Genomic DNA, 22,337 nt, shown 5'->3' on the forward strand with positions numbered 1-22,337 from the left:
CCTTATAGAAACACAACTTCCATCATGGATATTACATTCCAGATTGGACTTTGCTGTTAGGGAACTTATAATAACTTCCCAGCTCATTTCCTTTCCATGTAGAAAATCAGTAATAATTATGAAGGAGTCTACTTCAACCTCTTAGTGAATGGAAGTATACCATGTAGTTTGGGGGCAACTCTGAAATTTTTTAGGTATGTTATTGCCCTGTTTTCTCTCATAAGCTGTATTGCTATGATGAGGTTTGTGTATGAATTTGGATTGATTTCTCTTCCAAGATATATGTTGGGTCATTTTACTGAAGCAATTTCTCTGTGGAGAAATTGACCTTGGCAGGGGTTATATCATCTCAGTGTCAGAGCCCCACTGAGATTGACCAAAGTGCTAGGTTTACCCATCAACATCTGTTCAAAGTAGAGAATAATTACCAGCAACAACTACAACTTAGAAAAAAAATCAACTACCAATGAAATACTTTACAAAATGATCTCCATGCCTCAAGTAACAGAAGAGAAAAACTATTTTAGATTTCAATGTGCTGATGCAATTCACATAAATGTGTCTCTGCCTAGGAATTATAATTTTAGAATCCAATAACTTTAGGGGATTCTTGTAAGGAAATGTAGTTCTGCTTGTTCTCCTGAGCTCAAGTCCAGATAGAACAATCCTGGTGGTGAAGTATGAAGACAGATCTCTCTCACTCTCAAGGGGTGCTGAGGGAAAGTTTTCATTTACAGAGGAATAGTCATACTTGTTTTATACCCAGGGATGTGAGTCTGGGAAAAACTGGAACTGCCTGAAAAACCCTGCCACAACACGGATCCTGGGGACTGATCTGTATTGCAATCGCCACTTCTGGAATCCTTTTAGCAAATGTGCTCAGGAGTATGCAATTCTCAAGTCCCTGTAGGATTTCCTCCCTCTCTCTCTCTGATTAGGACAAAGTTGGCTTCCTTGCACATCTGTGCTTGGGTAGCGTACTGCAGGAATGAAGCTTTCCACCAGACCCTGTCTCAGCACTCTTGGAATCTTCTCCCTCTTGAAAGCACAGAAAGCTGTTTTCCCTGTCACTAAACTGAAAGCACCAATTTGCAATGGGCCGTGGCCCAACTGCTCTGCACTCCATAGACTGGCCAAATAGCTTACCAAAACTCTTACTGTCCTTACACCCCAGTCATTCTCTCTTCTAATGTCATAGAGATGGCCGCTTTGTGTTGGAGATGCAAGTGTTCTTGACCTCTGACACAGACAGACTCAGCTAAAGAGCATTTCTAACTAGGTTTCCCTCTCTGGGATCCATCAGAGACCCCAAGGACATCCCTGAACCAATGTCAGTGGTGGAAATGAGGGCAATCCCCCCAGGTGCCTCTGAAATTTAAGTATGTCCATAATTGGGATATCTGCTCACCTGTGTGAACAGTGATTCTTACCAGACGATGGTCTATCCATAGCTACAAACATCACATTGAAATGAAAGTCCGTCTTTATTTTCCTTGGGTAGACTATAGGTGCATTTCTTCAGCTGCTCAGAGCTCCCAGCACATGTGCACCTTAGGTTTCTCTCCTATAACCCAGCATGACTCTTGTGAATACCTCATGACACAGTGAATTAATGTCAGAGTTGAGCCTTGAAGTCAAAATAAAAAGTTTGTGATTTCTGATCTCTCATGAAGAAATCTGAGAATAGGAGCCCTAGTGAATGAAGTCTCCCAGGCAGGCACTCTGAGAAGCTGCAGGAAAGAATCCCAGTACACTTATCTTCCCTTGACACATCAGGCAGAATCCAAGTCTCTCCTTTGCTGAAAATGATTGGTTGACTGTACTGGACTTCGCTTTGGTTAGGATTGCTGGGATTCTCCCATTGAGATCACCAGAGTGCAGCTTTCCTCTTCAACTCAGCCAGGTTTTGCCTGGCACTGCTGCAGTCCATTTGTCTTAGGAATGCCTTTGTTATTCACTGGTTCCCTCTAATTGCACTCTGGTTATCCCATAGCCACACTATATCTTGGCATAGCTGCACACCACTCAGGTATCAGTCAGTTTTGTGTCTGTCTGTGTACCTCTTTCCTTCCTTGGGGAACTTTTTTTAAAAATATTTTTTAGTTTTAGATGGACACAATACCTTTATTTTATTTATTTATTTATTTTTACATGGTACTGAGAATCTAACCCAGTACCTCACATGTGCCAGGCAAGTGCTCTATCACTGAGCCACAACCCCAGACCTCCTTGGTAAATGTTTTGTTGTTCTTCCTTAACTGGAAATCATTTCATGCTCAACCTGATGGTTATGCACTGTTGGTTAAAGGGAATAGATAGAAACCTATTTCTTAGTACTATGCCATTTTTTCAAATAATTTTTTATCAGGAAAAATTTTAACAAAAGATAATTAGACTTTGTAAATTCTTGCTGATCTAAAAGAAGCAACATCAATACTATATTATTTCTTTTTAATATGACATAATCCAGACTCTTTTATCAAAACCAGTTTCTTATTCATACACTAAAATAAGTCAGTCACTGGAATGAATTCAATATCCAATGCTGAATAACAGCATGTGTATTTGTAAGAATTTTTTTAAAATCAGTTTTTATTAAATATCCTCTTTTGGTGGGAAATGAAGTGTTGGATCAGGTACACTGAAGTTTGTTCCTTGTGGGAATATGCACATCATCTATTGTTTTGTCAGTAAATATGTCTCTTTGTGCTTCGTTTTGGTTTTACAGTGTCAGTTTCCATATGGAGATAAAAGTGCAGCTTAATCTGGAGAGTGTATATGAGGTTCTGGTTTGAAATATTTCGATTTTCATTAGGCACTTGTCTAATTTTTACTCATTGATCTCAAAACTATAAATTTCGATGTCTTATTAGATTGTGATTAGAAATCTTTATGCCACTCATTATTGATATTCACTTTACCAGGGTTGTTTTGGGAGGCTTCTGAAGATGTTTCATATTCATTCATCTGAAAATGATGATGATGCAAATCAAAGAGAAAAACACAAAGTAAAAGAACATATAGAAGGTAAGAATTATATATGAAAATAATTCATGATATGAGATGTTTATTTTCAACCTGACCACCAGTATATTCTAATAGTTGAATAAATGTACTATTGAAATTGTATTGAGGAAAAAAACAGAAGTTAAGTTTTATAGCATCAATTTGCCTGGCAGGTAGGAGGGTTTTCGATACTTTCACTGTCTCTTACTGTTGCAAACCCATTGAATTGATTCTGATCACACAGAGCACTGTTTTGTTTACCATAACTACATATAAACCCATATAGTCCGCTATGTATGTATATGATTTAACATCATCATCTAAAATGTTACTACTTCCTAGGACAGAAAATAGCAGAGAGAAACAAAATGCGAAAGAGAAAAAACAGATTGCTTTTTGGGTGAATGCAAAGTCGTCATTTGTTCAGATGTCTACTGAAAAGTGTGATTTGTATACAGCTTACAACAGGGATGTGAACAGGAGGAGTCTGGGGCTAACTCCAAATAGGAAGTTGAGGTAGAGAACTTAGAAATGAATCAGTATAGCCCAAGAATCTCAACATTTGATGAGTCATCAGTCATTCTAATGTCCAGAATGCACATTCAAATTCAGCAGTTCTTTGATTCTACCTTTCTAATAAAATCAAAGGTGATTCCAATGTTCCTGCTCCCTAGACCACATACTGGGTAGCAAGGGAACAAACCTCTCTATAGAAAAAGTATTGAGAGAAATGTCAGTGAAGACCATTGGATCATAGTTCAGGCTATAACTAGATCATAGGGAAACATCACTCTTGTTTATAATTTGAGTATGTCTCTTGACAGGTAAGAAGGAAGCAGAAATTAAGAAACTGAGAGGATGAATTTCATTTGGCTTCAGTATATTTGCATCAGTAAAAAATGATATTTTCTTGATCCTGAGTTTATTGGAAGATGTAGGGCTGCTAATATTGTGTAATCTACAGCTACTCATTTCTCCTCTCCTTAACAACAACCAGGCATTGGGAATGGGTGTTGCATCATGTATTTGTTCACATGAGATATATATCATTTTAGAAACTTTGGTTATCTTAGTAAAAAATGAGATTTTCTTGGTCCTGAGTTTATTGGAAGATGTAGGGCTGCTAATATTGTGTAATCTACAGCTACTCATTTCTCCTATCCTTAACAACAACCAGGCATTGGGAATGGGTGTTGCATCATGTATTTGTTCACCTGAGATATATATCATTTTAGAAACTTTGGATATCTTATTAAAGTTTCTAAAATTTTTTCATTTAGGGGAGTGATGGTACTATGAATTGACCCCATGGTCTTGGGCCTGCTATGGTTATACTCTTTTGTGAGTGACAGTCTCATTCTTAGATAGCTAATTTTCTGATAAGATCCTTTAAAGACTAACATGATATATCAAAAGAGTTTAGTTTTTTAAGCAGAAGACTTTGTAGAGTTAATTCCTTGAACACAATAATTTTTATTTTAAATATAATTATTTTGAATTATAATTGTTCTTGATATGTGATAACTCTGACACATGCTTTCTTCTTTGTGATTACCACATTTTAGTAATTTTTTTACTTTTATTTTTTTATTATTAGTTGTTCAAAACATTACAAAGCTATTGACATATCATATTTTATACATTTGATTCAAGCAGATTATGAACTCCCATTTTTACCCCGTATACATATTGCAGATTCACATCGGTTCCACATCCACTTTTTTACATACTGCCATACTAGTGTCTGTTGTATTCTGCTGCCCTTCCTATCCTCTACTATCCCCCCTCCCCTTCCCTCCCCTCTCCTCCCATCTTCTCTCTCTACCCCATCTACTGTAGTTCATTTCTCTCTCTTGTTTTTTCCCCTTTCCCCTCACTTCCTCTTATATGTAATTTTGTATAACAATGAGGGTCTCCTTCCTTTACCATGCAATTCCCCTTCTCTCTCTCTTTCCCTCCCCCCTCTTGTCCCTGTTTAATGGTGATCTTCTTCTCATGCTCTTCCTCCCTATTCTGTTCTTAGTTGCTCTCCTTAGCTTCCTATGTCTTCTCTCATGAGTGGATCAAGAAATGATAACATGGCTAAACCAGAGGAAATAAGAATTATCAGTGTACCTATGTCTCCCATAGGTATGGAAAAACAAGAATATTTTCATTAGCTGTCATTCTAAAAGTATGTCTGAGCTGACCAGTGCAGAGAACTTCTTTTAATGAGCAACAAATTGTACAATTATCTGGGCCCTTATGACAGCTTTGTACTATTAAACTTGTAGAAGAAATGGAGGGATATGACACACAAATATAATGTGATGGATTAAATATTTTTTAATTATATTAAAGATACACACTGTTACATTCTGAAATCAACTTTCACATTTAGCCTGTCAAGGTCCTGCTTTTGTCCTCTGATTAGAGGTCACATTTTTCTCCATCAGTCTGCATGTTTAGGATTGTAAACACACATTCCTAATTTATTTTGGTCATTGGAAACATAATCTCATTTTGGAAACATAACTACATATTCCTGGTGTTCTTCAGTACATTTTGGTCATGTGACTCTACCAACCACAAAAAGGAGACACACCCAAAAGTATAATAATCATTATCAAAGCTAAGCACAGTGATTCAGCTCCATACTAATTCAGCAGGAATGGATGAGTGGTTTTTGTCCTATTTTAATGGTTAATGATATATGTCCCTTTTGCTTTTCAGTGTCTCAAGAGAAATTTCCTAAGGTAAAAGTCATTTGATTTTTATTTGTATCTTGAATTAGTGATTGCACATGGTATGAAAAATGTAATATTTATTTTCTTTTCCAAATACATCCAGCCTACCACTACCATGAAAGATTCTTTTCCAAATGAAGCAGGAGGGATCAAGGCCATAAGGACACTCAAACCTGGTAAATTTCACAGTACAAATTCTCTAAAATGAATTATATTATATTAAAACTTGTGAATTAGTATGCTCTTCCTATTCCTAATTCTTTTTTCCCTTCATTTGAAATGATGATTTTGCACAATCATGGCCAGTGTCAATCTTGGCACCCATGATTAAAAGTATATATTAATAAGAAAGATTTTTAAGTTGTAACATTTATCTCAAATATTTCTGTTTTAAGCTCTGCTATTGGAGTCACTACACTTTTTAGGGCTTCACAGAGGTGGATTATTGGGCCATAATTTTTCCCCAATATTGAAATATTTTTACTGCAGTGAGGTAGGCAGTGAGACCTTGTATAATTCCAGCTTCTTATGAGATTGAGGCAGGATTTCAATGCCAGTCTGGGAAATAGGAAAACTCATTTCTTCAAATAATTCATTTTATTTCCATTATGACATCCAGCCTATTGAGAAATTGCACTGAAAATGTTGTATATTGTGTCACACTTTATGTGATGCCCACAACACTCATGTGATCAGGACTGCACTTAGAAAATCAAATATATTGTTTGATTTTCTATCTATTTAATTTTCTCAGACCTTTAGAATTGTATTGTATTTTATAGAGAACAATCATTCACGTCATTGAATAGTGACCACAAGTGATAAATTCAAAGTTACTTATGTGTACCACTGATGTTTTTCCTCTCATTTTTGTCACTATTCCTTTGTTTTGTTTTGTTTTATTTCTATGGTGGGGATTGAATCCCATTTATTTTTCAAACTAAACAGCTCTTTGCCACTAAGATTCACCACCAGTCTTCTATCCTTTTTTTTAATTGGCTGGTTTTATTTTTTCATAAATTAGGATTCATTTGGACATAATTATGAAATTATGGAATATTTGTTGCTCTAGTTCGGATCCCAGTATTTGACTTTTCCTTCTTGACTTTCTTCCCCTGTTACTAGGTCTTCTTTTTCCCCTCTATTCTATTATTTTGTGTATTTGTGTTTATCTTGTCTATTTATTTATTTGTGGTACTAGGGATTGCCACATTCCCAGCATTTTTTATTTTTTATTTTGAGACAGGATCTCACTAGGTTGCTTATACTCTCACTAAGTTGCTCAGGCTGGTTTCAAAAGTGCCATCCTTCCACTTCCTATTCCTGAGCCATTGGGATGACAGGCATGCACTAACACACCTGATTATGTTTGTTTGTTTGTTTGTTTGTTTGTATTAGAGTCTTGCGAATATACATAATGGAGAGATTCCCTGTGGTATATTCATATATGGATGTGAGAAACTTATGTCAGATTCATTCTGCTTTTCTTCCCTTATCCTATCTCTTCTCCCTTACCCCTAGCCCCCTTCATCTAATCCATGGGTCTTTCTTCTACTTTAATGGAATCCTCCTCCCCCCCCCCCACACACACACCTTTTTCCTTTCTTTCTCACTTTCCCTTTTTTTCCCTATTATTTTGGACTAGCTTTCACATGTCAGAGAAAACTTTTGACCTTTGACTTTTCAAACCTAGTTTATTTCACCTAACATGATAGTCTCCAGTTCCGTCCACTTACCAGAAAATGCCATAATTTTGTTGTTCTTTATGGCTTACTAATACTCTGTTATGTTTAGTTACTACATTTTCTTTAGGAATAACCCAATCAGCTAATGGGCAAAAGATCTAAACATATACTTCTCAAATGAAGACATTTAAGTGGCCAACAAATATATGAACACATGCTCAACATCTCTAGCAATAAGGGAGATGCAAGTCAAAATTACACTGAGATTTCATCTCACTTCTGTTAAAATTGACATCATCAAGCATACAAATAATAATAAGTTTGGGGAAGAATATGTGGGGGGGAGGTACACTCAAACACTGTTGTTGGAATTGCAAATTAGCACAGCCTCTCATGAAACTATGAAGGTTTCTCAAAAAACACTATGAATGGCATATGATCCAGCTTCCCACACTTTGGAATATATCCAAAAGATCTAAATTCAGCACACCATAGGGAAATAGGCTCACAGTATAATAGCCAAGTTTGTAATAGCCAAGCTATGGGGAATAAACCAAGGTAACCTTCAAGAGATGAATGTTAAGGAAATGTGATATATATACACAACTGGGGAGCACTGGGCTGGCTTCCTGTGTTCACAAAACCTCATCCACCAGGACCCCAAGACTGCTGGAGTGGAGCATGTGTCCCTCCCTCTTTGGGGATGAGCTGACTCCATGAGTCACCACCACAAAAGGACTTCTAGGCCTGGCCACTGATGGGGTTCATCCTGAGAAGCCATTCAGAGCCAGGGGATCACAACACAAATGTAGCCTGCTCCCTGGGCTTGTGGGGTATGCACACAACACAATGTCACCATAATAAGGGAACCCTGGGCCAGGTCAAAGGGCATTTCATTCCCAGCTCTATTAATAGTCATGAGTAGAGTCTCATTTTCCACAGACTTTGATTTGTACTTTTAATAATTTAGTGAAACATAATCTTCCTGGGGGCTGAAAATGTAGGATCCTGTGTGATCCTGAGGATGTTCCCTCCATTTAGGCCCCTGTCATCTTTATTTTGCTCTATTGTCTTATACTCCCTCCATTTATGCTTATACCCCTCATTTCCATCCTGCCCACAACATTAGAGTGATTTTGTTTTGATGCATGTATACCTATGAACCACCACTCTTGAGAATACTCATGTCAATCACCTTAAACTCACCTAGAAAACATTGATAGAATGAGTTCTGTTCAACTATTTTTATCCTTTTCTTCATTTTTCCCTGTCCTCTGCCATTCCTCCTCACAATCCCAATATTTTTGACAAACACAGACCCTACTTAAGAGGTGCCACCCTCTCTTGTAACGGCTTTCATGTTCTCTTCCTTTATTTCTCTCTGGCTAGTATGCTTTAACTCTCAGCTTAGGACTAATTCAAGCAAAATCATCCCCCACACCATTTATCTACATTAGCACTTACCAGGGACTCAAAATATAATTATGGGGTCAAAGAAATAAAGACTGGGTACACAAAGATGACTAAAAAGATTTTCTCCTGTTCACAAGTAAAAGAAATTTACATGTAGAGAAATAATTTACAATTTAAGCCATAAAGGTGTAGAAACACGCTGAAGTGTGCCCTAAGGAAAGAAACTTTTATTTATTTATTTTTATTAAGACACCAACAGCCCAAATCAAGGAACAATTCAGAGAACACCACATCTTTAGAGTAGAAAAGAAATTTGTCAGAAGTGTGGACAAACAAAAGGGGCAGAGTGTTCATTGTAAAGGAGTAAAGTAACAGGAACTTTGGAAACCATTAAAGATGCACAGGGCCTGATTGAAACTTACTATTAGGAAGTAGAGAATAATGTAGTGTGTGGATTTTTATGTTTCTATGGTATTGAAAAGTTGTTTTCTTTTTTCTGAGGATTTGTCATTTTATGTTCAGTGGGTGAATTTGTAGATGAATTTTTGGGGTATTTGTTTGCATTGAAGCTAACAACATCCAATTCTCCCCAAGTGGTTTGTTTGGGTCAGTAGAAGTATTTTCTAAAGAAGTCAGCAGAACATACCTGTATAGCCTAGGTGTTCAGGTGGCTGAGGCTTGGTGGACAATTGGTGTCAGGCTATTCTGGGCACCTTAATGAGACCCCATCTCAAAAGAAAATCAAAATTACTCTCAGCAGTTGAGAGTGTGCTAAGAATGCAGTGGAATAAATGTGACATAGTTTTCCTGTGCATATATGTGAAAACACCATGGTGAATCTCACCATTGTGTACATCCACAAAAATGGCATCCTGATTAGAATAAGATATAGCCCATATGATTATATAATAATACTAAAATCAATTTGCCTGTCAAAAAAAAGTATGCACAAGTCATTGATTTTAGTACAAAGCACCACATTATAAATAATAATTATGCAGGTAATGTTTAAATTCAATTTCTAATTGATAAAATAAATGTTATTGTTATTATTAGTACTAGGCATTTTCATTTTACTCTATGATTGTTCTTCTAACTATTTAAAGTAGTGTAAATAGACTAATACATTTGTTGGCAGAACCATCTTTAATAGTGAAAACAGAAGAAAAGAAAAGCGTGCTTGATGACCCTGAAAATAAGCAGCCAAAGGTATGCAATCATGTAAACTTCAAACCAATTTTTCATGCTATTTTCCTTGCTTCAACAATTTAGATGAATCCAAATGAAATTGTCTTTCAGAATAGTCTTTTAGTATCCTAAGGTGAATGAAAACTCTAGAATATTAAAAAAAGAAATTGATTCTTAAGTTAGCCATACTGTCAAAAATTCAATACAATTCAATGTGATACCAATCAAAACACCAATCATGTTTTTCACAGAATTAGAAAAAACAGTTCTAAAATTCATTTGGAAGAAAAAAGGACTCAAAATGGCCAAAGCAATTCCAAGTTAAAAAAGCAATGCTGGAGGCATCACAATACCTGACTTCAAATTACACTACAGAGCTATAGTTAACAAAAAATAATCATATTGGCATAAAAAAGACACATAGATGAATGGTACAGAAGAGAAGACACAGATAAACCCACACCCATGCAGGCATCTGATCCTGCATCTCAGAGGTTGTAAATTACTACAACCTCTGAGAAAAGACAGCCTTTTAAACAAAAGGTGCTGGGAAAATTGTTTTTCCAAGCTTAGAAGAATGTGACTAGAAACTTGTCTCACAGCCTCTCCCCCAGATCAACTCAATAGTGGATCAAAGACCTAGGAATTAGAACAAAACCTATGTAACTTCTGAAAGAAAACATCAGGTCAACACTCCAAGATTTAGGCACAGGCAACTGCTTTCTCACTAGGACCCCTAAAGCTCATAAAATAATGCCCAGAATTAATCAAGGGGATGGCCTCAAATTAAAAAGATTCTGCACAGCAAAGAAAACAATGAGGAATGTGAAAGAAAACCTACAGAATGGGAGAAAATCTTTGCTAGCTACTCTTCTGACAGAGGATTAATACCTAGAATATAGAAAAAAAAAACTCAAAAAGAATTTACTCCACAAAATTAGAAGAGCCCAATTAATAAATGGCCAATGAATTAAACAGACACTTCTCAAAAGAAGAAATAAAATGGCTGACAAATATATGAACAAATGTCCAACATAGTAATAAGGGAAATGCAAATCAAAACTACACTGAGATTTTATTTCATACCAGTCAGAATGGCAGCTGTCAATAATATAAATAATAATAAGTGCTGGAGAGGATGTGGAGAAAAGGAACACTTTATTTTTTTTTGGGGGGGGGATTGTAAATTACTACAATCTTTATAAAATCAGTATGGAAGCTTCTCCAAAGAATAGGAATATAATCACCACATAACAAAGCTATACCATTCCTAGGTTTATGTCCTAAAGGAACCAAAATATCATACTGTACTGATGAGCACAAGTCGCAATGGTTCACACTTTGGAAACAGCATAGCTATCTGCCACACACACATACTACAAAAATTAATTATGTATGGAGGCTCTTCAAAAGACTAGGCCTGGAGCCACCATGTGACACTGCTATACTACTCCTCGGTATTTTTTCTAAAGAATTAAAATCACCACACTACAGTGATGCATACATGCCATGTTTATAGCAACACAATTCATAATAATCAAAGTATGGAACCAGCCTAGGTTTCCATCAGTGGATGAATGGGTGAAGAGAATGTGGTGCACATACACAATGGCATTTGATTCAGCCATAAAGACAAATAAAATCATGTCATTTGCAGGAAAATTAACAAGCTAGTGACCATTATGTTAAGTGAAATAAGTTACTCTCAGAAAATCAAGGGGTATATTTTTGCTCTCATGTATGAAAGCTAGAGAGAAAAAAGGAAAAGAAAAGTGAGGGGAAAATCTCATGGAAATTAAAGAAAGATCCTTAGAGGAAAAAGGTAGGTGAGGAGGGAGAGGAGAAGTGCTGGGGAGCAATACTGATCAAATTATATTGTTATATTTGACATATGTATGATTGTGTAACAAATCCCATCATTATATACAACTATAGTACACCAATAAAAAGTGTGGGGGAAAAATCAAAGTGGAAGAGACTTTCCAATTTCCCATGTATACATTAGTTTTACTCCCACGTAGATAATGGGGCTAATTGCTAATATATCCTGCTATAGTTATGGAAAGTGAAATCTGTATTTGAGTGAGCTCCTTCACTCTTGATATCCCAGGATCCAAATGAGAAAAGAACATCCAATGACAATGAGGGAGAAAGTGCTCAATGCAACAAGGGGAAATCTTCCTACTGTTACTGAGGCCAAGAATGCCACATCCCTAATCCTGGCTGTTTAATATAAAATCCAAGGAGTAAATATTGAACAGAGCACATCTTGTGTCAACTTTTATTAATTTCTTCCAGTCATGTAGGGTATGCAAATATTAGGTAGCAAAGAGTGGACAGAATGAAGAATTGTTCTTTTTGTAGTTTTGAAAAAAGTTGTTTGTTCAACTCAAACAGAAATGACAAAAATTCAATGATGTTGTATAAAATTAAAAACCAAAAAGATTATTAAGAACTAATGTCATGACGACCAAACTAAATTGATTAATGAAATCAGTGATGAGAACAAAATCTTAATTCTTCTTACTAAAAAGTAACTATTATCCTTGGTCTTTCATTAAAGGTGGAAATAACAAGGAAGAAGTATAAAATTAATCAGATGGAAGTGTCACAAATCCTGCATCATAGTGAGGAGGACACTGATAACAATGGTGATGAATTCATTGAACAAAGAAAGAACAGAAATGCTGATCACCAAAGGTATTTTCTTAAGAAAAATGAAGAACATGATGGGTAAGGCAAATACTCCCAGTAGTAATTAAGCCATTAGATGCCATTTTTCATATATATATTGACACATTTATTTTAAAATGATAACCAAGTTTGGCAATTATGAGGGTAAATACATTCTTCTGTCCTGTTGATAAATGAAATTTGTCAGTACTTTTGCAAGGGTGATTTATTTACATGCACCAAAATTTCAAATATTATTCCATAAATCTACCAGCTTCACTTCTGTTACTTATCTTTCTGGAACAAGAAAACATGATTTACCAATGTACATGAACACATTTGTTGAAGATATGAATTCTATATCATACAAAATGTACAAAGGTGAATGTATCTGATATATGCAACGTGTCCATTGAAGACATGCAATGCATATGCTGAGAACATTTATGGAAACAGTATATATTAAATGTGTATTAAGAGCATTCAGTGTGGCATTGTCATATCAAATAGGGGTTAGTTTAAATTGTCTTCAATAATGAAACAGTTAAATTGTCATATCTATAAAATAATGAACCATAAAGCACTTAAAATGAGACTAGCTCTCTAGTGTACTGTTTATTTCACAAGTAAAGTATATTTAAGGCAGTTATTTTAATGACACTTCTTAATCCTAATTTTGTTTTTGTACTCACTTTGAGTTACAAAAAGAAGCTGCCTGCTGCACTGGCACTCTGCCTTGTTACAGTAGTGCTACTCACCAGTAGATTTGGGGTACCTGTTCCCAATGCCCAAGTGCTCAAATAATGAATCATCAGATTAATCTGAATATTGTGAATGCATTGCACATGGGGGTCAATGTTTCATCAATACTTTATTATATTGGGTAAAATCTATTAAAACTTCTATCAAATCTTCAATATACTGAAGTAGGAGTTGGCAAACTTTTTCTGCAAAGAGACAGTAAATATTTTAGTCTTCGTGGACAAGAGCATCTTTGTGACTATAGTCTGAAACACATTATAGTCACATCTGGATGGGTATGGAGTGCATTTCACTAATTTTTTTTTAATAAGAGAATGGAAATATGTCTATGGGAAGTATTTGTTCAGCATGCCCTTGACTCTGGGTTTTATTCCCAGCACCACAAAAACAAAAACAAAACAACAGAACTTTCTTTAGAAAAATATGCAAAATGATGGATTGGGCCCACAGGCACTAATTTGTTGACTTTTGTGCTAAATTCAAGATTAGCTAATGAAGTGAATCTTCCTTGTAAAGGTCAATTGCATCTATGCCATTATCTTTTTTAAAGATAATATATTGGAGCATGCATCCCACCACATTTTTCAACAGAGACTTAACATACAACTTAAAATGTTTGAGTTTATACATTAAATTTTGCTATCTTTTTATTACTTATATTTTATTACTTTATATTAAATATGTATAATATACATAATAACTTTGTATTTGCATACTACAAAATATCCTAGAAATAGATTTGCTTTAAGCAAGAATTAGTGCCCTTGAAATATTTTGTCTTTTTCTGTGGTGATTATCTATCTGTATGAGCAAATGGTAATCAGCTTATATAATATATTTCTAAAATATATTAAGGGTTATTTTAGTTTAGTTTATAGTTTTATGAACTAATGATTTAATAACAGTGTGTTTTGATGGCACATACGTAAATGAAAAAAATTAATGAGTCACAAACATACTATGAAATCATTATGTGAGGATTGAAAAATGCACTTAAATTAAATAGTTCATAGCCAACTATGCCACCTAGCTAGTAGGTTATAGAAAGAAGTATCTGAACTCACTGAGCTACTTTCCTTTTCCCTTTGTTTATTTTTTTCTATATTATTTGTTCTCTGTAATTCCAGGAATAGAGCCCAGGACTTTGAGCATACTAGGCAAGCCCTCTACCGTTGTGCTACATCCCCAGACCTCCATTCGTGTTTGAACTCCAATATTTTCACCCAGCCTTTCCTCCAAAATTGTTTTTCCCAATTTTCCCTCCAATTTTCACTTGCATATATCTAGAAACAATTTCTTCCATACAATCTTATTTACCCTATTAGCAATATTGGACCCCTTGGAAACCTCCTCTAGCACACTTTTTTCACCTTTCAGGATGTGACTCATCCCCCTGGGTTTTCTCCCACCTTTTGTGACCCTCCAGCCTAGTCTGTTTATTTGTTTCTCTAAATACTCAGCTAATGGGTCTCCTTGTCTCTTTGTAAATCCTCTTTCCATTGATTCTTATCACAGTGGACTAGTTAGACCAAGTTAGATTGTGATTTCTCTGCTCACAGCATTTTAGAGGCCCCCATTTCACTTGGAATCCATGTAAAAACTCTTCCTAATATGTACCAGATATGTCATTCTTATCACCACAACAAGCCCACTGCCATCTTCTGCAGTATCTTTGACTAGGACAGATAGGATTGAGCCAGGACGGGTGCCGCCCACCATCAGGTCATCCAGGCATGGAGAGAGGCGGGTGCTTGGTCCCTCACATCCTGGGTGAGCCAGTGGGAAGTCGCTGTGGGAGCTCCAGGTGTCTGCCAGGTAGAGACAGAGGCTTGTCCCAATGGGGCCCCCAGCATCCTCTGTCTTGGTGCCTGAGGAGCCCAGAGGGCTCAGGAGCTTACTGGGCTCCACTTCTCATCATGCTCTCAGTCAGTCAATACTTCTTGTGTAAAGAAGAGAGAATAATGTAGTTTAGGACAAAGAAAGGGAATGCTCTGAATATCAGTGCTGCTAACAGTTTGACAAAGATGAAAACAAGTGACTTTAACATGGAATAGTTTCAATACATAGTCACCATGAAACCCGGACTTCAAATGATAATTGTAGGAAACTCCTTAGATAATTTTTCTAGAAAAAAATGGAAAAGTGAACAATGACTAAAGAAGAAGTCGAATTAGAGAGTTAAAAAAAATTACAAGATTTCAATGTATTTCATATGCCCTTAGAAATGATTCATTAGAGGACAGGCTTATTCAGTTAACTGAGTTTGCATATCCAATATTAGAAAGCTTCATAGGGTTCCATTGAAGATTTATAGTAAATTGTCTTACAAATATCTATGAATTATCTATACAATTCAACTATAAAATTGTAAATTCTAATGGTCCTTAGAATTTCTATTTACTTGTACATTTTCTATAATAAGGGTGGTTATTCATTGAGTTTTGGTTCAATATTGGATATCCTAATGTAATTGAACATGCAAATGATGACCCAAAATTTCAACTATCATAGAGTTTTAAAAACTTATGTAGTAGAAAACATCCAAATATAGATATATAGGAAATATAGGTCATACTCAAGAAAGTGTAATCATGCCTTCTGCCTTGACAGTATCATCAGGCATTGCTATGATTTTTTATAGTACTCTAAAATATCATGGGTATCAAAATAGTAAGTACTTAGAATCTGTGTGCTGTGTTTGTGTACAATACAAAAGTAAAATATTGACCAAAGAGTTCAGATTATTCCTTTTGGATTATGAAGTTTTAAAGTATCAGAACCTTGTTTCCCTGTTCCAACAACACAATTGAATGTGCATTATGTGCTCTCTTGGTTGCATGCTTGAGTAAATCATTGAATAGATGAATGATGCATGATGCATGATGATGAATTTGATGAAGAAAAAATAAACCTTTAATTTATTGAAACTAGATTTCCAAAATTGCCAAGGTATATAGTCATTTTATTTATATAGATAATATAGATTATCTATATGATATATATGTGATAATATAGATTGTCTTTTATTATTTCTTTCAAACACTTGATGAGGAATATTGCTTTCATAATTTTCCACTAACCAGATGCATGGATTTGGGGAAGTTATTTGGCCTTTCTTTGACTAGTTTCTTTTTTATAAAATACCTAATGTTATCTACCTCAGAGAATTGTTGGGAGAATGAGAATTATACCAAGTTTGGCTTATGTACATTGCTTAGAATTATGTACAGTCATTTCACTGTATGTCCTGAAATAAGAACCTATAATTTTTGCAACAGGGTTCCCCTCCTACAAGGATTTAAATCATCTTTTACAAATGGGGTTTAGTAAGTTATATGAGTTTTATTTTTTTGAAAATGACAATAACAAAACACTATCACATTTCTATCAAATAAGGCAAGTGCTATTATTCATTTTGCTTTTACTGTCAGAAGGTGTGATCTAAATTTAATTATTTGTTTTGAGACTATTAGTAGTAGTGTTCTTGATTTACTAATGCTGTTCTTTTTGTTTACACTTGAATACCCATTGTGGAAACTGATCATAAAATTTATGGGTACATGAAGTAAATTAAAAATATAGAGATTTTGTGTATTAAAAAAATAATAGTCTTATTGCATTTTACATATTTGGTGTTTGAAAGAATATTATGTGTTTCATTCTTTCTTTTTCTCATTTAGGCACACAGAGAAAACATCTAATGAAAAGAGCAAGGTATTGTTACAAATAACACGAGATAATATTTTATTGATAAAGTGCATTATTAAGTGATACAATATGAAAATATAAATTAAAAATATATTGTAAAAGATAAAGTGAAAGAATAGAACATTTTTTTGTTATGTACAGACTTTGAAAATGAGTGAGACAAAATAAACTTTGATAAAGGTTTTCTTTTGTCAGAAATCAGTTCTTTGAAAAACTACATGTGGTAGATAATTGTCACCTGTATGTATTGAGTATATGTTATATGTATTTGGTGTAAATTTTGATATTGGATTATTGTTTTATAGGTCAAAAAAGAAATAAATGCTATGGAAGACCTTGATGAACCACAGCCAACTGTAATAGCCTCAACAGCTTTTCAAGTGACGGGCCCTAATTATAAGGATATTTGGGCATATGTTGAAAAACCAAGCAGGTCATATGAAGGTAGAACCTTTGCATAATGATGTATACTATAGTAATAGATGCACACATTACTTAGCACTGAACCATAGAACACTGATGTGTTCCAGTATTGTTCATTTCAGAAAGGGGATGGCGCCTGGCATTTTGCCAGAGGGAGTGGTTTGTGAAGTAATGCCAGAGAGCCATTAAGTGTGGCGATTCCTTATTGGTTGACTGCTGTATCGAGTTTATGTTAATTAGATAAGCTGTGTGGAATGTATATATACCACTCCTTTCCTACAATAAACGGCTCCCACTCCTGCTGTAAAAAAAAAAAAAATATATATATATATATATATATATATATATATATATATATAAAATGAGAAGTGTGATACACTCTCAAGTACACCCCTGGATCATCCCCACTGCACTTTTCTTTGTGAATGGCACCCCACTCCTTTTTTGGCTCCGTTGTTCCCTGGTGCCTGGAGGATGATCAGATCAGCTTACCATTATCTCTCCCTGAGTTCTGTAGTAACCTTAGATCTCCTTTCCCTGCTACACACTTCCTAAAACTGTGTTCTTCTCTGCAACCAAATCATACTTTTTAAAAATTCAGTTCTGATATTGCTTACCCCTTTCTTAAAACCCAAGTACTACTTCTCTTTGCTATAAGATTAAAGACCTCAAGCCTCTAGCTTTCTCCTGTGTCTGGATCCCAATCACTAAAGTGTTTCCTCTTACAATACAGATTTTTGTTTTCAAAAGATTTAATGAGGCATTATTGACATAAGGTAAACTGCACATATAAAAATGTGCAACTTGACAAGTTTTGACCTATATATTAAACACATGTTGAATCACCATAATCCAGATAGTTAAGAAATCCTGTAAAAGTCTTCACATGTCCCTTTATATGCCCTTAATAAGATACTGCCAAATTATTTTTCAACATATTTGTACCATTTCCATGCTCATCAACATGGATTAGTGGGGTGGTAATCATAGTCAAGTAGGGTGTGCTTGGAGAAGGTAGGTCACTTGGGGACTCCCTGTTGAGTGGCGCTCTCACCGCTTCCTGGTGGGTGGCCATGTTCTGAACTACTTTCCTTTACCAAGTCTTTCTGCCATGATGTTCTGCCTCACCTTGGGCCCAGAGCTGTGGAGTCAGCTGGGTATGGACTGTGACTTCTGAAACCCTGAGCTCCAAATGCATTTTCCCTTCTCTGCATTGTTCAGGTCACTTTGTGTCACAGTGAGAAAAGCTAAGTAAAACAATTCCCAGGCATTTTAATTTTTTTAATTTTAATGGGATAGTTTTCATGATTTCTTTCTTAGCAGAATTACGTTTCATGTACAGGAAAGCTGTTGATTAATGATTGTTGATCTTGTTACCAGTTCTAGAAGTCCTCTGGTGGAGTTTTTTGGGGTTTTCTAGATATAGGATGATGTCAATAGCAAAAAGATAATTTGAATTCTTCTTTTCCTATTAATAGCCCTGTAATGTCCTTCTCTTGCCTGATTTTCTGCCTTAGTTTCAAAAAGTATATAGAATAGGATTGATAAAATTAGACATAGTTTCTTTGATCCTGATTTTAGAGAAAATGCTTTCCATTTTTTTCTACAGTATAATGTTGGCTTTGGTTTTGTGATTTATGACCTTTATAATGTTGTAGTAAGTTTTCTCTATGCCTAGTTTCTCTAACATTTTTAATATGAATAGGTGCTAAATTTTATCAAAGCCTTTTCTGCATCTGTTGAGATATTCATATGATTCTTATCCTTCATTCTATTTATGTGACGAATTACATTTATTGATTTCCTATGTTGAACCAACCTTACATTCCTGGGATAAAAGCAAATTTTTCATGGTATGTTAACTTCTTGATGTGTTTTTGAATGTTGTTTGCTAATATTTCATTAAGAATTTTTACATGTATTTTCATCAGGGATATTGTTCTGTAATTTTCTTTCCTGAATATGTCAGGATTATACTGGCTCCAAAGATATTTGGGAGTATTCCCTTCCCCTTTAAGTTTTGTAGAAGAGGCTGACAAAGATTGGTGTTAGTTCTTCACTAAAGTTCTGTTAGAACTCAGCCAGGATTCTATCTGGTCCTGGGTTTTTCTTTGTTGGAAGGCTATTCATTGCTGTTTCAATTTAATTACTTTATATTGATCTGTTTTGGGTTCTGATGTCTTCCTGGTGTAATTTTGGCAGCTCATATATGTCTAGAAATTTGTCAAGGTTTCTAGATCTTCCAGTTTATTACAGTACAAACTTTAAAAATAGTTCCTAATGATCCTCTGGGTTTCAGAAATATTGCTAATGGTATCTCATTTTTCATCTACAATTTTGTTGATTTGTCTCCTTTTTTTGTCAGTTTGGCTAATGGTTTATTGGCCTTATTTATCTTTTGAAAAAGCTGACTTTGTTTCATTGGTCCTATGTCTTTTTTATTCTCAATTAATCTTAGTCTAATCTTGATTATTTCCTATATGCTACTTACTTGGGAATTAGTTTGTTCTTCCTTTTCTAAGACCTTGAAAGTTGGAATATTAGATTATTTATTTGGAAACTTTCTATTTTGTTAGTGAAGGCACTCAGTACTATGAATTTTTTCAAAACCAACTTCATGATGTCCCAGAGATTTTGATATGTTGTATTTCTATTCTGATTTGTTTCCAAATATTTCTTTGTTTATTCTTTCTTTTCTTTTATAATCTACTCCTCTTTTAAAAGAGTATTTGTTCTATTTATGTGATTTCTCTTATTTTTCTTGCTATTGTTTCATTTCATTGTGATCTCATAGAATGCATAGAATTATATGAGGATTTTATATATTTGCAATGAATTACAAAGATTCATTGAAAGATTCCATGCACTTCTGGGAAGATAGTGAAATTCAGCTATTTTGTGGTGAAATATTCTGTAGTTATTAGGTACATTTCAATTATACTATTATTTATGTCAAAATGTCTATTTTTACCCTTGTATGTCCTATCTATTGGTGACAAAGATGTTTTGAAATTCCCTAGTGTTATTGGGGTCTATCTGATATTTAATGTCAAGAAGCATTATTTATTTATTTAGGTATATATGACAACAGAATGCATTTTAATTCATTGTACACAATCGAAGTATGACTTTTCATTTCTCTGGTTGTACATGATGTAGCATCGCAACATAGGTGCAGTCATACATGTACCTAGGGTGACGATGTCCATCTCATTATCCCATGCCCCCTCACCTTCCCTCCCTCCCATTTGCCCAAAATTCCTCCATTTTTCCCATACACCTCCCCACCCCCCATTAAGGATCAGCATTCACTTATCAGAGAGAACATTCAGCCTTTGGTTTTTTAGGATTGGCTTACTTTGCTTAGCATGGTATTCTCCAACTCCATCCATTTACCTGCAAATGCCATAATTTTATTCTCTTTTAATGAGGAGTAATATTCTATTGTGTATGTATACCACAATTTCTTTATACATTCATCTATCTAGGTTGGTGCCATAGTTAAGCTATTGTGAATTGAGTTGCTATAAATATTGATGTGGCTGCTTTACTATACTCTGCTGATTTAAAGAAGCATTGTTTTATGTAATTAGGTTCACTATCATTTGGGGTATACATACTTTCTATTGTTATATTTTCTTGTTGAATTGAAATTTTAGTAGTATGTAAAGCATTCCTTGTCTTTTATGAATTTTGCTCCAAATCTGCTTTGTCAGATGAGAATAGCTACTCCTGCTTCTTTTAGGAATTTAAGAATGGAAAAATTTTCCAGTAGTTTACATTCAGTCTATGAGTGTCTGTCATGGTTTCAATATGAGGTGTCTCCCACAAGCTCATGTGTGATACAGGGCAAGAAGGTTCAGAAGACAAGATTGAGTTTAAGAGTCTTAACACAATCCATGATTTAATCCCCTGATTGGGATTAACTGTGTGGTAACTGAAAACTGGTAGGGTGGAGGACATGAGAATTGGGGAGTGGCTTTGGGTATATATTGGCAATCAACAAGTGGACTCTTTCTGCTTCCTGATCATAACTTGAGCTGATTCTCTTCAACACATTCTCCCACCATGATATTCAGCCTTGCCCCAAGCCCCAAGGAATGGATCTGGCCTTCTATGGTCTAAAATTTCCAAATCTGTAAGCCCTTCAATAAACTCTTCCTCCTCTACAGTTGTGCCGGTCAGGTCATTTAGTCAGAGCAGCAGAAAAGCAAACTAATACAGTAGCTTTGCATATGAGATGAGTTTCTCAAAAACAACATCAGTTGGATCTTGTTTTTGAATCCATTCTACCAATAAGTGTCTTTTAACTGGGGAGTTGAGAATATTTACATCTGGAGTTATGGTTAAAGGTTTGCTACTTTCTGCCTTTTTCTTTGCTATGTTTTATTTTGTCTTGACTTCCAGTAGTTGATTGCTCTTCTATGTGACAACCCACAGAGTTCAAACCTGTGAATGAAAGGGTCACCATGCTCTTTGGTTACTTTCAGTTTGCCTCCTAAAAGTGTAATTTGTTTTGAAAAATATCTTTCAGGCCTCTTCTGCTTTTTCATTATGTTTTGTAATTCAGTTAGGCTACATATAAACAGCTTGACCCTTGATCTTGTTTTAATGCTTTATTAGGTCATCTGTCTAGGCTGAATCTTCCACTGTAAGTCATCTCTACTAGACTTTAAACTAAAGGAGAGCAGAGTTCTCATGTGTTTTATCTGTAGAACTTAGTATAATGGCTTCCATGTCATAGGTACTCTTT

General features: G+C 35.1%; 1 protein-coding gene across 3 annotated transcripts in view; it reads left to right on the top strand.

Moving 5' to 3' along the window:
- LOC124079394 (ankyrin repeat domain-containing protein 26) overlaps window positions 1-22,337 on the top strand; it is a 95,902-nt gene that overhangs the window by 57,109 nt on the left and 16,456 nt on the right. For all 3 annotated transcript variants that reach the window (XM_058572772.1, XM_058572770.1, XM_058572771.1), the window contains 7 exons: window positions 2,925-3,027; window positions 5,719-5,741; window positions 5,836-5,908; window positions 9,969-10,039; window positions 12,582-12,751; window positions 17,134-17,167; window positions 17,467-17,605. In XM_058572772.1, coding sequence (XP_058428755.1) covers window positions 2,925-3,027; window positions 5,719-5,741; window positions 5,836-5,908; window positions 9,969-10,039; window positions 12,582-12,751; window positions 17,134-17,167; window positions 17,467-17,605 — 613 coding nt within the window. The remainder of the gene's footprint in view (window positions 1-2,924; window positions 3,028-5,718; window positions 5,742-5,835; window positions 5,909-9,968; window positions 10,040-12,581; window positions 12,752-17,133; window positions 17,168-17,466; window positions 17,606-22,337) is intronic.

The sequence above is a fragment of the Marmota monax genome, unplaced genomic scaffold, assembly GCF_021218885.2.
Source record: "Marmota monax isolate L192 unplaced genomic scaffold, Marmota_monax_Labrador192_F-V1.1 WCK01_AAM20220418_F8-fsc01042, whole genome shotgun sequence".
NCBI lineage: Eukaryota > Metazoa > Chordata > Mammalia > Rodentia > Sciuridae > Marmota > Marmota monax.